Below are 15,914 nucleotides of genomic sequence, written 5' to 3'. Positions count from 1 at the left end.
AGGTGACAGCAGAGTAGACAGTGACATCAGGCAGCCTGTCAAGATAGAGGTCCCAGCTCTAGCAGTAGCAAAGAACTCTGCACCCTGGGTGCAGAGAGGGTGCTTCTGAAATGGTGAAAATCCCAGGGGAGGGGAAAGGGCTTGGTGGGATAGGATCCAGCAAGGTAGACAAGGAAGTGAAGGGGGTCCAGGTGTCCTTCTGTGATGATGTAATCAGGACCCAGTCTTGCCTCAAGACAGCAAGGAAACTGTCATCAGCTCCTGGAAGTGACCTTGGCACCCATGCTTCCCAGATAATGCTTGAGGAGCCTGGCAGGTCAGCTATCAGCACAGTGTTCCTAGAGACACTCCTTCAGTGTGCCTGCATGAGCATGGTGTGAGTGTGTGTGAGTGTGTGTGAGTATGTATGTTAGCCTGATCCCCACCAGCGGATCCACAGGGCCTCTGGGGGACCCAGGACATGTCACTAAAGAGCCAGGAAGAAAGCAATCCTAAGACCAGATGCTACACCAGGGTCCTCACAGGGGAATCTCAGTGCTCTCCCATCCCTTCCACCCAGTGGCCACCCAAACAGGGCCGTTGTGGGCCTGCTTATGGATATCCTCCAACCCGGATGGAGAAGGAAGCTGATTGTTCCTGGTGCCTGGCATTGTATGTTCAAGTCACTTGGTAATATCCACACCTCTTGGACTTGGGGTGTCAGGAGGGCTGAGGCTGGAAGGCCATTCTTCGGGGCTCAGCTGGTCTTGATACCACTACCCTTCTTGTTCTGTCCACCGAGACTTTTTGGTAGAAAGTACCACTTGAGCACCACGGTGTGCACCGGACCCTGCCTTGCAGGGCCATGTGTTGATGCTTGGGCTGAGGGGCTGAGATACCCACCAGCAGGCCCCCAGGAGGAGGCATGGCAGCAGCTGAACTTCTTTATCCCTCAATCTGTATGCCCAGCAGGCACTGGACTGAAGTGTCAATGATAAGATCAATGCCAAGAACACCATTTAATCTTTAGTCACAAAATCAACAGTGATATGGTTCTGGGTTTCTTTCTTTATGTGTGTTGGGGGGAAGGCTTCTAGCACAAGTACATATGCCCAGTCAAATAAAACCCTGCTGTTTTTATATAAAAGGCCACGTAGCTCATGAATGAGTCACAAGACCTGTGCGCGGAAAGGTTGTAGGTGAGTGAAAGCAACCTAATTATAGTCAGCATTTTCTACACACAACAGCAAAGTTACATAATTATTCAGTTTAGAAATAATGGAGGCTGGGTGTGGTGGTACATCCCTACAGTCCTGGCCACATGGGAGGCGGAGAGATAGGAGGAGCCCTTTCCTAGGCTGGCCCCAGGGTGGGGTTGGGGTGGGTGTTAAAAAGAACAAGACCCTACCTGCAAAATAAACTGAAGCACAAAGGGCTCAACTGGTATAGCGCCTGCGTACCAAGTGCAAGACCCTGAGCTCAAACCCCAGTACCATCAAGGAAAAAAGAAAAAGAAAACAAAAATGAACACATGAAAAGCATTCTGTTATATATATGTAACTCGTGTGTCACACATGAGGGATGCATTCGGAGAAATGTGTCTGTAGGTGAAGTCCTCCTCGTGCAAACATTACGGAGTGTACCTGCACAAAGTGAGAGGGCTATGACATCACTAGGCATTATAACGTCATGGTAATCTTGTCCATATATTCGTAAGTACACTCATCCACCCTACAACCCACCCAGTTAGCAAAATTAGTGTTCATACATAAACAGATTTTGAACAGAATATGAGTAATGTGCACAATAAGGTAAAAGAAAATCTTAGAATGGCTCTCTTACATTTGGGTGTGGAGCAGAAAAGCAGTGTTGGGAGCTTTCTGGAGAGTGGGTGCCCTGCCAGGCCTTGGTGTTGGAAGGACACTCTCGTGCTGAGGACACGCTCATGCTGAGACCCCTCGTCTGGAGGTAGAGCAGGTAGTGACCTCCCGGGGAACAGCCCCTGTCTGACTCTTTCCTGCTTGCACAGGACGGCTGCCTGCTGCCTGCTTCTTGCCCTTGCTCTGGGAGGAGCTGGCCTCCTCAGGCTATAACAAGAGAACAGCAAAACCCAAAGGAAAGGGCACGTGTGGAGGATGGGCACCCACAGAGCAACAGGACCCAGTACAGGGCCCGGCCACGGCTGGGAAGACAGGCTCTGAGAGGTGGAGTGGCGGGTGACCACAAGGGGTTTTAGTTCCTTCTTTGCTATTTTTCCAAACCTCTTAATGATATCAAGTAGTTGAAAAAAATGAGAAAAACACAACAGTCTTATAAAGGGACACTAGGAGCAGTCATTGTCAGCCATAATGGGACATCCCTGTGTTCATTGGTCCCCACCTCTCAGCCCTCTCCAGTATTCCCTCCACACAAAAAAAGCTGCTGTCCTGCGCTTTTCACAAATTCTTAGGTTAGTCAGCTCGAAGTGTGGCTAGGGACTCCCAGTTCCAACCAGAGGAGCCTCACACAGAGGCCCAGAGTGTCCCCAGCCAGCAGAGAACCAGCCCCTTCCAGGCTGGCTTTCAGAGCATCCCGCAGAGCAGGCCGGCAGGCTGCCCCCCAGAAAAGGAGCAAGCTTGGTCGCTCCCTGCCTGCCCTCACCTATGCCCCCCCAGGTAAGGTGTTGCACTCACTCACCCACAGCCCCATGAACCTCCACTGGGGTGGCAGGAACTGGCAGGGTGACAGCAGGAAACCACAGCCAAACCCAGCTCCTCAGCTTAGCCCGCTCAGAAACCCCAGTCCCCTTCTGGATTCCTTGTCACTATTTCTGATACCAGGTCTAACAAGAGATGGCCTCACAATAGTCCTCATCCTTCCTGCCCAGTGTGGCAGGCAGGAGGAGGAGAGCACTAGGAAGCTCCTTTTCCAAGCCCTTCCCTCCTTTGTGGCAGGTGCCAGCCAGGTCGGGGTCATGCTCACCTGCAGCCACTGGACGCATCCTCTAGGTGTTGCTTCCCTCCCACTGGGCTTTTGGTGGCAGCTCTCAGGCAAGCAACCAGCAGGAGCCTAGAAGGCTGGGCCACCTGGAGGGAACCGCCCTCGTGGCAGGCAGACAAGGGCGGGTCAATTACTGGCAAATGGAATGACAGATGGGGCAGGTTCCAGAGGCAGCAGGCGGAAGGGGTGTGGGCTCAGCAGGGCAGCAGGCAGTGCCCTGGAGTTCAGAGAGCACCAATGAGGCATGACCTGCTCCCTGCCAGCACTCACCTGGAGCAAGTACTGACCAGAGACCAGAGCTGATAGGACCAGAGAAACTCAACAGTTTGCTCTGAAGGGAGGACAAGGTGTGGCAATGCTGTGCACCCCCAGGTGTGCTTCCACCTCTTGGCTACTGAGAATGTTGCTGAGGACAAGGGGTGTAACTATCTCTTTAAGCACTGTTTACAATTCTTTTGGCTATATACACAGAAATGGAGAGGTGAGTGTTTCTAGTTTAGATTGAGGAACGGCACACAGTTGTCCACAGCAGCTGAACCACCAATAATGCCAAAGAGTTCCAATTTCTCCACTTCCTTGTCAACACTTGTTATTTGCTGGTTTGGGTTTTGTTTGTTTGTTGGTTTGTTTGGGTTTTGAGGGTTTTTTTGGACAGTAGTCTTCCTAATGGGTGGCAATGAGGTGACGACTCATTGTGATTTTGATTTGTAGATCCCCATTAGTAATGAGCATTTTTTCATATTTTTGTTTGCCATTTGTATATCTCCTTTATGGAAATGTCTATTCAAGACCTTCACTCATTTAAAAAATGGGGTAAGTAAAAATATTTATTTTGACATTGAGTTGCAGGAATTCTTTACATATTCTGGGTAGTAACTCTTACCAGATTTGTACAAAAGTTTTTAAGTTTGATGTGGTCCCATTTACCTGTTTTTGCTTTTTCTACCTTTGGTTTGGGCATCGTAGCTAAGAAATAATGGTCGGATCCAAATGCCCTGAAGCTTTTCTTCTGCTTAAGATTTTTATAGTTTTGTGACTTACCCTTAGGCCTTTAATCCACTTTGAGTTAATTTTTGTATAAGATAGAGTGGAAAGGTCCAAGGTCGTTCTTTTGCATGTGGCTATCCAGTTTTCCCAGTGTGTATGTTGAAGAGATTGTTCTTCCCTCCCACTGGATGGTCTTGGCACCTTGTCAAAGATCACTGCCCATGTATATGAAGGTTTATTTCTGCCTTTCAATTCTTTTCCATTGGTCTAGATGTCTGTCTTTAAGCGTATGTTCTTTTGATCGACATAGCTTCATAGTTAGTTTTGAAACCAGGAGGCATAAGCTTCAGATTTGATCTTCTTTTTCAAGATTGCTTATTTCTTCAGGGTCTCTGGAAGTTCCAGATGAGTTTTAGAATGGATATTTTATTTCTGAAAAAAAAAAAAAAGCCATTGGGATTTTGACAGGAAATATATTGAGCCTGGAAATCCCCTCGGGTAGGATTGGTATCTTAGCATTATCAGATCTTCAGATCCAGAAGCATAGGGTGTCTTTCCATTCATTTGTGGTGAACTGCTTTCAGAATGTTTTGTAACTGACATATCACCATTTATCTGTGTATTCGAATGTATCTTCCAACAGAGGTTTTGCTTGTTCTTCTTTCTTCTTGTGTTCTATTATTTTGTTGGTTGTACCACAATCTCTTTAAACAGACCACAGAAGGACATTTTTGGTTGTTTTTAATCTTTTCTCCTATAAACAATGCTGTAACAAATACCTTTGTGCATCACCTTGACATAAATTTGGGATAGTTTTAGAATAAATTTCTAGAAGCAAATGACTGAATTAAAAGGTATATGAATTCTGAATTTAACAGATATTTCCCTCAATCTTCCAGAACTCTTAACCACCTTACATTCCCACCGGCACCAATGGCAAGACTTCTGGAAGCTGTCCTTAGTAATCTTTTTCAAGCCACACAACAGGGAAGAAAATGTAATGACTCAACTCTCATCAAATGTCACGAAGTCCATCAGTCAGAGAGCAATAATTCCAAGGGGACCCCAGATTTTCATTTGATGCTGATATTGTCTTTCGAAATAGACATAGATTAAGCAAAATGAAAATAATCAGTATTTATTGAGTACCTACCACGGTGTCTTAGCTTGGGCTGCTATAACAAAATACCATAGATTAAATGGCTTAAACAGCACACATCTATTTCTCACAGTTTGGGAGGCTATAAGTCTAAGGCCAAGATGCTAGCTAATTTGGTTCCTGGTGAAGGCTTTTTTCAAGCCTAGAGACTCCCCACTGTCTTCTCAATGTGTTCACCAAACATGGTGGAGAGCAGAAGCAACTCTGCAGTGTCTCTTCTTAGAAGGGCACCAATCCTCTCCTGTGGTACCCACCTTCATGACCTCATCTATACCTAGTTACCCCCAAAGGCCCCCTCGACAAAAACACCCACATATCCACTCATCATTGGGAGGCTAGGGTGTCAACAATGAATTGAAGGGGGGGGATGGGATACAATTCAGAGTATCGTCTGCCTGATTACATTTGGATGAAGTTTAAGAGCAGATCAAAGAAATCAATGCTGCCAGGCACTGGTGGCTCACACCTGTAATCCTAGCTACTTGGGAGGCTGAGCTTGGAAGGATCAAGGTTCTAGGCCAGCCAGGGGAAATAGTTCATGAGACCCCATCTCCAAACTAACCAGAGCAAAATGGACTGGATGTGTGGCTCAAGCAGTAGAGTGTCTGCTTTGTGCATGTAAAACCCTGAGTTCAAACCCCAGTCTCACACAACACAAAAAGTAGTCAATGATGACTGAAGTTGGATAGTTGCAGTACAGAGAGGCACTTGACAGAGGAGGGGTTGTGTGGGTACACCCTGGAGCACTGAAAAGTTCTGTCTGTATCTTGGCTGTGAGTGCCCAAGCATTCTAAATAGTTAGAGAATGATTTATGCTCACTGCACATACGGAATACTTCAATAAAGCATGTTATCAAATGAGAGGACAATGGGTCCAAACGACAGAACTGGACACGTGGGTGGACCCAAAGGTCACAAAGGCACATTTACAGATCCAGCCAATGTGGTTGAAGTAGCACTGCAGAGCCGGGCTGGACTCAAGAAACCTGCTCTCAGCCTGACTTGCTGCAAGGTGGCTATGTCCACCCTGCCTTAGCAAGACCAGCGGCGACGAGCTGCGGTCTCGCCAGGACCCGGATGACTTCCCATAGTGCTCCATCCTGCCTCCCTCAAACTCGCCAGCAACCTCCGCTCATAGGAGGCCTACAGAACCATGGCATAGATGCACCTCTATGACTTGGGGACAGCAGTGGCTCCCCAGACCAATCACATGTAGGCAATACACACACACTCTGCTCTTTGTAATCACATCCCCACATTATTTGCTTTCCTTACTTTCACATGCTAAATTGTACAAACTTGTTTGGATGTGAAATGTCCCCCAAAAGCTCATGTGTTGAAGACTTGATCCCCAGTGCAACAGTGTTCAGAGGTGAGGCCTTGGGGAGGTGACTGAATCACGAGGGCTCTGAACTCATGAATGGATTAATCCATTGATGGATTTATAGCTTAATGGGATACCAGGAAGTGGGGCGTAGTTTGAGAAAGTAGGCAATAGGACTATGAATAGGACTGTGTGTGGAAAAGTGTGTTTTGTTTCCTGCCCTGCCCTGTCTCTCTCTGCTTCCCTACTGCCACGAGGCAAAAGCTCCAATCCACACAAGCCAGCCAACTAAGGACTGAAACCTCTGACACTGTGAGCCAAAATGAATTTTCCTCCTTGACAATGATTTTCTTGAGTACTCCACCTCAGTGATGGAAAGCTGGTTAACTCAGCACTTAACACCTGTCAGCTACACTTGATCCTATCAGGCTTCAGTCATGCTTAACACACCAAGGACAGCAAAAGGCTCACCCAGTCCTGGGATGGGTCCTGGGGACTGCACTGCATTTTGGAAGGGCTGATTCTGGTTTTAGGGAGACCAGAACCCAGACAGAGCAGCTTGGTGGTAGGTACAGGTCCTCATCCAATTTCATTCAATGGGCCAAATGTTTATAGAGCACCTAGTAGATAGCACCTAGTAGATAGCACCTAGTAGACACAGACCCTGCCTAAGCCACAGAGATAGCTTAGTGAACACAGAGAAATGCAGGTCCTGGGCAGCTTACACTCCAGTGCAAAGTTCCAGAAAATAAAGCAGCAGTACATAGTCCCTAGGGAGCCTCTGCCTGCAGACTGCCACCCTACCCATGGAAATCGGTCGATGACACAGAGGACACCCCCTCTACAGGGACCCGGAAGGCTCTTCAGCATGGGGTCATGCAATGCCACAGAGCACAGAGGCATTGGTGATGCTGGGGCCTAGGACCAGGGAGGAGGCTTGCTCTGTAAATAGCCATGAACAGATAGTGATGGTGACAAGGACAGGGAAAAGACCACTGCCCCTGAGCCAGATGACAGAGGGTAGGGGTCTGAGGCAGGGGAAGGCTGGATGCAAACTTCTAATACTCCTTCCTGTCCACAGCGTCCTGTGCTATCAGGTTTCCCAAGAGCCTGAGAACCCAGGCTTGGCAGGAAGCCCAGATTCACCTAGAAATCTCTGCAGTGGAATGCACCCAGAAGAGGCAGGTGACCTGAGAGTTTAAATTAAGCCGTCCCACATTATGCTGCCATTTGGAGCTATCCCCTTTTGTTCTAGGAGCAACCAGTGGCCAGACAGCAATGTCAAGTTCCCATGCTAGATGGAGCACATGGATACAGCTGTGGGAGGCCAGGCAACCCAGCATCCTAATCTGGTCATTTTGGCTCAGTTTTCCAGGCTACGACTTGCAGGTTGTCTCCATGCAAGTCTCCTGAAGGCATCAACGTGTTTGTGCAGAACATTCACCGTGACTTTGTAGCTTTCGTGGGAAAGGTGCTGCCAGTATACACCAAGCCGTGGCTCATGCCCTCAGCTGCAGAAATCCACCCCAAACCACACACCTGATGTTGAGGGGGGTCCAAATATTTGGATCAGCGTGACCCCTGCGACTGTGACTGGAGATGTGCATATACTATGATTCCCAGTGGTTCTTATGTTTCCTGCATCTTTGTATTACTGTGGTGGGGCAGGAAGAAGCTGAATTCAAGCTGGTGGTGGAAGCTGCTCGCATGCACGGGGTGAGTCATCTGTGGGCAGGAAGGCATCCTACTGTCATGAGGTTAAGCCACACAGAAATGAGAGCAGAGCTGCAAGGACTTGTCCACCTGGAGACTGGAAAGAGGTTTTGGTCAGAAGTGCAGTGTAAACAAGTGCTCCAGTGCACGGGCTGGTCCAGGAGGCTAGTCCTGCAGGGAGACCAGGTTCTATTCCCTTGAGCAGTGGAAATTCCTGACAGCCCCCTCTCCCATTTGTTTACCATTTAGATAGCTGAATTGCACCAAGAGTCCCCTCAGTAGCCCAAGGCCACTAAGCTAGAGCCTGGGTCTCCACCTTCCTGGACCTGCAGGGAGTGCCCCAGGTCCCTGTGGAGCCTTTCAGGTCTTCTCTCTGAAGATGAATCCAAACCAGGTGGTCACCAGGTACTCAATGGGCAAGCATCGACCCATGTGCTTTTGCTGGCCCCAGACGGGGTGTGATCCCAATAGCACTTCTCCTCCTGCCGGTTCTTACTGTCCTCTTGTGAGCCGTGGACCCTCTGCTAGACTGCGCCTCATCTGGGATGAAAGATGTGGGCAAAACAAAAACCAACAAAACAAACGCCACCACTCAGCTCATTTCCTCTGCTGCTGCCGCTCACTCTTTGTAAAGTCATTTTGGCTGCCCTGGTGGCTGAAAGTGTGAGTAGGCAGAGCATGAAAGCTTGATGTGCTAGACCCACATCTGCATCTTCCTTTGGGGTAACTTGTTGAAAGTCCTTGAGTCTGGCTTCTGGGGACTGCTGGTACTGAAGAGGATGGCTGTGTGTGGAATAAGTAAGAAAGGTACCAGAACAAAGCTGGATGCAAAAGAGCCACACCCTCCCTCCCCAATAGTGAATAATCACCATTATTATTTAATGTATTTTTTTGTCTCTCACTGTCAGAAGCAATCCTGGAAAAAAAAAAAAAACAACTAACTGAACTTCAGTGTCCATTTAGTAAATGACGATTCAAGAAAAAGTGTAAGACCCTTGTCCTGAAACACTGGAGAGTGAAAAGATTTATTAAAGATCAATTCTTCCAGACAGAAAACAAAGCATAGGTAAGAGAGCAAGAAGGCTAAAACAGAAGGAAACAGGAAAGGCTTCTGAAACTCAGGGTGATTTCTAAGTTGGATTGTGACTGACGTGTTTGTCATTTCCAGACGGTGCACCTCTGCCAGTAGCTTGACTGACTCCCAAGTCCTCACTGGACAGTCCAGAAGTATACTGCTCCAAACCATGAGGATGAGCCTCCTTTGTCCCCCTCTCCCCTGTGAAGTACTGCAAAGCATCAGGCCTTGGTGCTCAGCCTGCAGAGGCCTGCCCTGCCTGGGGAGGGTCCCAGGAGACTTCCATTTCAGTGGGCTCCAGTGGGGAGGGAACCTCCTGATTCTGAATACTTTTCATCCTGAACTGTCAGAGAACCGAAAGTATACGTGGTGCAAGACAGAAGGGAAAACTGGTCAGGACAGTCCACACCTGGAGCCGCTGGAGCCCTGCACCTGTAAACTGTCCCCAGGCGGATCTGAAGCCATTTCCTTTCTAACTGTCAAGTTTAGTCTCCTTGTGTGCTCTGATGGCTCCTGACCTGGACTGGTTGATCTTCACAGTCACCTGACTGACCTCAGTACCTGCCCTCTCCTCCTTCCCCAAATGTCCTCTACCTGCTGCAGCGGGGAGCCTTGCCATGAACCCTCCCATGAACCCTCCCAGTATTTTCTGGGAACAGTATTGGGATCTGATCTCCCAGCGCTCACCTCTGCCCTGCAGAAGGGTCTGGAAGCCTCACCCAGAACCAACGCTTTCCCTGGTGGCCCAGGTAGGGTCGGAGTCTGCTCCTAGGGCTCCAACGGGCCCGTCAGCACTGACGCGGGGTTCAGCCCCCACGACCCCGGCCCTTGTCTTCTGGGGGTGCGCGCAGAGGCTTTCGGGGGCCCAGGACCCCCGCGGGGTGAGAATGACAAGAGGTGGGAGGGGGGTCGGAACACGGCACGCGCATCCCCGACGTGAGGGGCGCCCATTGCCAGAAAGCCAATTCGTCCCGCCCCGCTCCCGTTCCCCCCTCACCGGTCCCCGCTCCCCACTCCCCTCCCCTCCCCCCCCACCTCGTCCCCGGCTCCCCCCTCTCCTCTCCCACCCGACTTCCGCTCCCACCTCCCCTCCCCCCTCCTCTCCCCGCCTCACCTCGTCCCCGGCTCCCCCCTCTTCTCCCCCCCCGCCCCCCACACCTCGTCCCCGGCTCCCACCTCCCCTCCACCCCTCACCTCATCCCCGGCTCCCCCTTCCCCTCCCCCCCTCACCTCGTCCCCGGCTGCCGCGTCCGCGCGGCCCCGCCATGCGCGCCCGCCAACTCCGCGCCGCGAGCGGATGGCCGTGTGGCCGTGGGGTCCCGCCTATGTCTACCCGCCGTCCCTCCGCCACCCCGAGTCCCGGCGGTCCGCCCTGGGTGTCCCACGCGGTCCCTTCCCCTCCCCCGTGTCCCCAAGTCGGGTTGTTGCTAGCTGGGACCCCCGCCCCCACCCCGCCCCGCGCACCGAGGTCATCGCGGGTCCTGGGCGCAGCTGAGCAGCTCCCGCCTGACTTCCGTCCAGCACCAGGTGGGGTCTACCGCAGCTTTGCACCCGGCACACCGAGGTCGGGGGACTGGCTGGGGACCTGAGGCCGGCTGCCCGTGACTTCCAGGGGACACATCTGCTGGAGCTTCCCCCTGGTGAGCCCCACTGGGCCGAAGCCCAAGGATGGGGTGGGGGCGTGTGTGTCAATGGTGGGGGGTGGCACTTTTTTTCTTTTGGCGGCTCTGGGGTTTGAATTCAAAGCTTCATGCTTGCTAGGTGGGCGCTCTACCACTTGAGCCACTTGCCCAGCCTGGGTTGGCAGTTTGGGGACACGCGCGGGCCACCTGGGGCCTTGAAGGCCCATTAGTGCACCGGAAATCACCGCCCAGTGACCATCTGCCTTCTAATTCTGCTGCTTTGCTGCTGTCCCCAGTCCTTTTGAAGTCACATCTTATTAAAAAAACAAAAGGAAATCTAGGTTGACATACTTTTAAATCTGTTTTCATATTATGATCTTTCTGGGAAAAGGCTCCCAGCATTACATCCTCCCATCCACCCTCTGAGGAACTGTCCTGTCCTGGTCACAAAGTGGGAGTAAGGACTTCTTTGGGCCAGTCCCATCTGCGGGCTGCCCTGTAGGCTGGGGGAGGCGGGTACGGTTTTTCTTTTTTTGGGGGGGGTTTGGGTTTTTTTTTTCCTTCTCCCAAGAGGTTGGGTGAGTGAGCTGGGGAAAGTCCAGGCTGCCCTTAGTTCAAACCCCCTTGGAGCGGTTCTACTTCCACTGCTGTGAAAGGCCACATGGATTCCACGCAGAGGACAGCAGTTTATATTTGGAGACTACTTGTTGCCGCAACAGTGATCTTGGCTCCCACAGTGACTGTAGTTGAGTTCAGGCCACAAGAACCAGGAAATAAACTCTAGTTACCCCCTGGCAGGCAGTCAGTGGTATCAATATCACTGGATGGAGCAGAATACAAAAGCCGGATCAGAAATGCACACTCCAAACTCCTTGGTCAGGTAGCCTTACAACAATTGTGTCAAGAGCCTGTCTGACTTCATTCTTACCACAGAGATATCTCTTGTAGACTTGAGGGAGAAAGCCTGTTTCTCCTTTGGAACAAGAATCAGTAGAGTGACAAATACACACACACACACACATCTTTGTGAAAGGGGACAAAAGTGTTTGCAACTGGTTAAAAACATCTGCCTTCTTTCCAGAGAGACAAATGAAATTCGCACTTTTTCAGTAATCAAGGTGGGCTGCTCCATATTTTGCCTCCCCTCTTTCCTAACTAGGCGGATGGATGAATGACATTTACTTTGGGTCGCTGCGTTGTGGAGTCCCTTTTATAACCACAATTCAGAAAGGGTGGAATCATTGTACTTTTTTTTTTTTTTTTTTTTTTTTTTATAGTTCAACATTTTTTTTTTTTTTTAGCAGTGCGGGGATTTGAAGTTTGCTAGGCAAACTTTCTACCACTTGGGCCACACCTCCAGTTCCTAGTTTGATGTATTTTAATAGCAAACTTACAGAAACAGACAATATTAAAAATGTACTTGGGCGTTAGGCACTCAGAAAAGTATAGTGAATGGAGGCCTGCTGTGTGATAAAAATGCTACAGACACCATGGCGTGCCATCAACAAGAATCTTACTTTAAAAATCCAAATGCTGGCATTTTTTAGAAAATTTTAACAGGTTTTTTTTTTTTTTTTAATGTTGCAAAGTTGAGCTACTAAAACTTGTTCACTGAATGGTGGAGGGGGCAGATTCAAGTATGATATATTTGATAAATTGTAAGAACTTTTGTAAATGCCACAATATCCAGCATACTGATTAAAAAAACCAAAACTTGCTCACTGAAGCATTTTAATTTACATTAATGTTTTATGCCCCCACATTTAAATTAAAATTCACACTCAAATGAAAATACCTCATTTCTGTCCCCTGTTTTTTCCACTCTAGATCATATACTTAGGTAGGAAGAAGGAAAAAAAGATTCTTTTTAAGAATACAATTTTTCCCATTATTAATTCTTCCCTCCACAAATGCGGCGTGCTACCTGGATATCTTCTGGCATAATTGCTACATGTCTGGTGTGAATAGCACCAGTACACATCCTCAAAAAGGCCAACCAGCTGGGCTCCATCTGCCTCTTGCAAAGCACCAATAGCTGTAATCTGTGTGCACAGGTCTGGTTGGAAGTCCTGAGCAATTTCTCACACCAGAAACTGGGACTTTGCAAACACAAGTTCAGTGGACTTCTGATAGCATTTAGATAGATTTTTTTTTCTTTTTTGGTACTGGGGTTTGAACTCAGGGCCTTGCTCCTGCTAGGCAGTTTTCTACCACTTGAACCATGCCCCCAGCTTCTGATAGCATTTAATTTCAGAGCACCACTGTACCAGACTGGTAACAATGAGGTTTCTTTGCCTTCTGGTGGAGGGTGCACTCTCGAAGGAAGTTGTGTGGCCAGGTGTTTCCTGGGTGCCACCTGTAGAGACCGTCTTACTTACCCTCCATCTTCCTTGGCTGGTGCTAGCTGAGCTCAAGGTGGTGCTGGCACTGGAGAGCCATGGCAGTGGAGCAGGAGTGGAGGCTGAGAAGGTGTTGTTGTATCTATTTCACAGATGGGACAGCTGAGGCGCTGAGAAGTGTAGTGAGTTGTTCAAACAGAAGGACTGACTGAGGCCCCCCATGGAGCTCCCTCTCACAGGTAAGAATTCTCTAAGACTTCTATTTTGAAACTCCTCAAATTATGCTTACCATGTAGCAAACTTTATTTATTATTATTATTAATTATTATTATTTTGGTGGTACTGGGATTTGAACTCAGGGCTTCATGCTTGCTAGGCAGGTGCTCTACCACTTGAGTGTCTCCACAGCCCTGTTTTGTGTAGGGTATTTTCGAGATAGGGTCTCTGGAACTATTTGCCTAGGCTGACTTTGAACCATGATCTTCCTGATCTCTGCCTCCTGGATAGCTTGGATTATAAGCTTGAGCTACCAACACCTGGGACGCAGCAAACTTTAAGTGCATTTTGAATGAATGAATTATATGGAAAGCATTAGAATAAAGTAAGGATTTTTCTTCCTGCTTCCCTCAGATCTATTAAAGAATCACTGACAGATGAAAATTACATGTATTTATAATACACAGGTGAGGTTGTCATGAATGTATGCATTGAGAAACGATTAAATCAGGCTAATTAACAAGTTTTCTGTGTAGTGAGAGTACTTATGATGTACTGTCTGGGGAATTTTCAAGTGCATAAAGCATTATTTTAATATACTGACATGCAGTGCAGTAGGCTGTCCAGAATCTATTCCCAAGACTTGGACACTTTAGCCAGCACCCCTCCTCTGCCCCTCCCCAGCCCCTGGTGACAATCACTCTGCTCCCTGTTCTCCTGGGTTTCACTATCTTCAATTCCTCATCTAAGTGACATTGTGCAGTGTTTGTCTCTCTGTGCTGGATTATTTCATCTAGCATGGTGGTCTCTGTGTCCATCCATGTTGTCACAAACAACAGGATTTCCTTGTTTGTGAAGACGCAGTGTCACTCCATCGTGTGCACACACCACATTGTCTTTAGCCACCCATCCATGACCGCCTTTCCATGAAGCCGCTCACCAGCAGTGAGGTGGGAGTGTGGATGTCTCTGCCACACTGACGCCGTTTCCTTTGCAAGTATAAGCAGTTGCAGGGCTGTTGGATCCTATGATGGGTCTGCTTCTAATTTCTTGACGATTCTGCTCACTGTTTTTGATGATGGCTGTGATAATTCCTTTAATTTGAATTTATAAACTCCTGGGTTCCAATCTTTGCTCTGCCACTTTCCTTACCTGTAATCTGATGGTTATGATGTGACCTGTATCATTTTGAAAAATCTCTAAAGTCCCTGAAGCCAAGAGTGACCAAGATAAGGTAGGCAGGTCTCCTGGAAAGAGAGCTGGTGAGACCCTCAGCCATCTGCCTTGCACCTGGCCCAGGTGGAACCACCATGCATACAGGGGGAGGCTGGGTTCCTTAGGTCCCCACTGGGCAGCTCACTGAGCCATTTGTCTTTAGGCCACTCCATACTGGTACCTGGTGTTAGCAAAACTCTGTGATGTGCAATTGTAGGGAATATTACTCTCCCATACCAGCCCACTGACCCAGCCCACAGTCTCCACCCCATGAGTCAGTGTTGGTGGACATTCTTGGTTCTCACTGGGTTTGCACAGTGGAAGCACAGTGCACAGCTACAAAGTGCCAAACCAGTCCTGGAGATTCCAATGTCATTGTGTAGGAGGGACCCTGACAAGTGACATCTTTAAAAAGAACTCTAGGTGACTCTAATGTACAGACAGAAGTAAGTCCCACTGAGTTGGTATGTGAGTGTAACAAACTAGGGAGAGTGACACTTGGGATTGGATGATTTTTTGCTGTGGGGGTCTGTCCTGAGCATGGTAGGACTTTGTGCAGCAGCTCTGATCTCTATCTGCTAGGTAAACAATGGCAAGGCCACAGTTGTAACTACCCATACTGTCTCCCACGGCAATGAATGAAATCACACCTCACTGACAACCACCAAGGTGAACAACGAAGGGGGAGGAGAGAGGCCTCCCAGACTCCAGGACTCTTGGCATACAAGGCAGAGGCCCAGGGTAGCACCACCTGGGTATTCATTATACCTACAAAAATGCCCACACCCAGCACCCTGACCCAAGTGGTCATTTTAGCCATATCCCGGTTATCTGTGTGCACATGAAAGTTGGAGAGGGACTTCCAGACCTCTAGTATTATCCTGGAAGTACTTATAAACAGGGTTACTTCACCAAAATGCCAGTTCCCTAATGTCACCAGTGCCAATTCTGCATCTGGAGAAATATGACATGAGGTCATAGAGTGACAAGGTGTGAAAGCCTGAAAAGGTCATCTACACCTTCCAGATGAGAACAGTGGTGGCAATATCACTCATGAAAGCTGAGCTTGTCAGGGTGGGTGGCCAGGTGAGAGGATGAAGGAGATCTAAGGTGGACATTGCTGGAGAGTTTGGGTCAAGGTGGGGAAGGACCTGGTGAGGGGTCCTCACTAGTGAACTGGGTGAGCAAGCTGGCTGGTGTCACAGAGGTAGCCCCTTCCTTGTGTTTCCTTCCTGTGTTAGTCACTTTTTCCACCACTGTGACAAACACTTGAGAGAAAGAGAAGGAGGAAGGATTTATTTGGTGT

General features: G+C 48.8%; 1 protein-coding gene and 1 long non-coding RNA gene across 3 annotated transcripts in view; one reads left to right on the top strand and one right to left on the bottom strand.

Moving 5' to 3' along the window:
- The window catches only part of Fam3b (FAM3 metabolism regulating signaling molecule B), a 36,049-nt gene extending 32,950 nt beyond the window's left edge, over nt 1–3,099 (bottom strand). The window contains exon 1 of one of the 2 annotated variants that reach the window (XM_020181816.2): nt 2,941–3,099. In XM_020181816.2, coding sequence (XP_020037405.1) covers nt 2,941–2,959 — 19 coding nt within the window. In that variant the 5' untranslated portion in view covers nt 2,960–3,099. The remainder of the gene's footprint in view (nt 1–2,940) is intronic. The other variant, XM_074072611.1, reaches the window with a different exon arrangement.
- A 6,674-nt stretch (nt 3,100–9,773) lies between these two features.
- The window catches only part of LOC141423183 (uncharacterized), a 28,770-nt gene continuing 22,629 nt past the window's right edge, over nt 9,774–15,914 (top strand). The window contains exons 1-3 of the long non-coding RNA XR_012447836.1: nt 9,774–9,965; nt 10,738–10,856; nt 13,331–13,416. This is a non-coding gene — a long non-coding RNA (uncharacterized lncRNA). The remainder of the gene's footprint in view (nt 9,966–10,737; nt 10,857–13,330; nt 13,417–15,914) is intronic.

Source organism: Castor canadensis, chromosome 5 (genome assembly GCF_047511655.1).
Source record: "Castor canadensis chromosome 5, mCasCan1.hap1v2, whole genome shotgun sequence".
NCBI lineage: Eukaryota > Metazoa > Chordata > Mammalia > Rodentia > Castoridae > Castor > Castor canadensis.
Note: the sequence above shows the minus strand (reverse complement) of the source record. Positions and strands in the feature narration are given on the sequence as shown.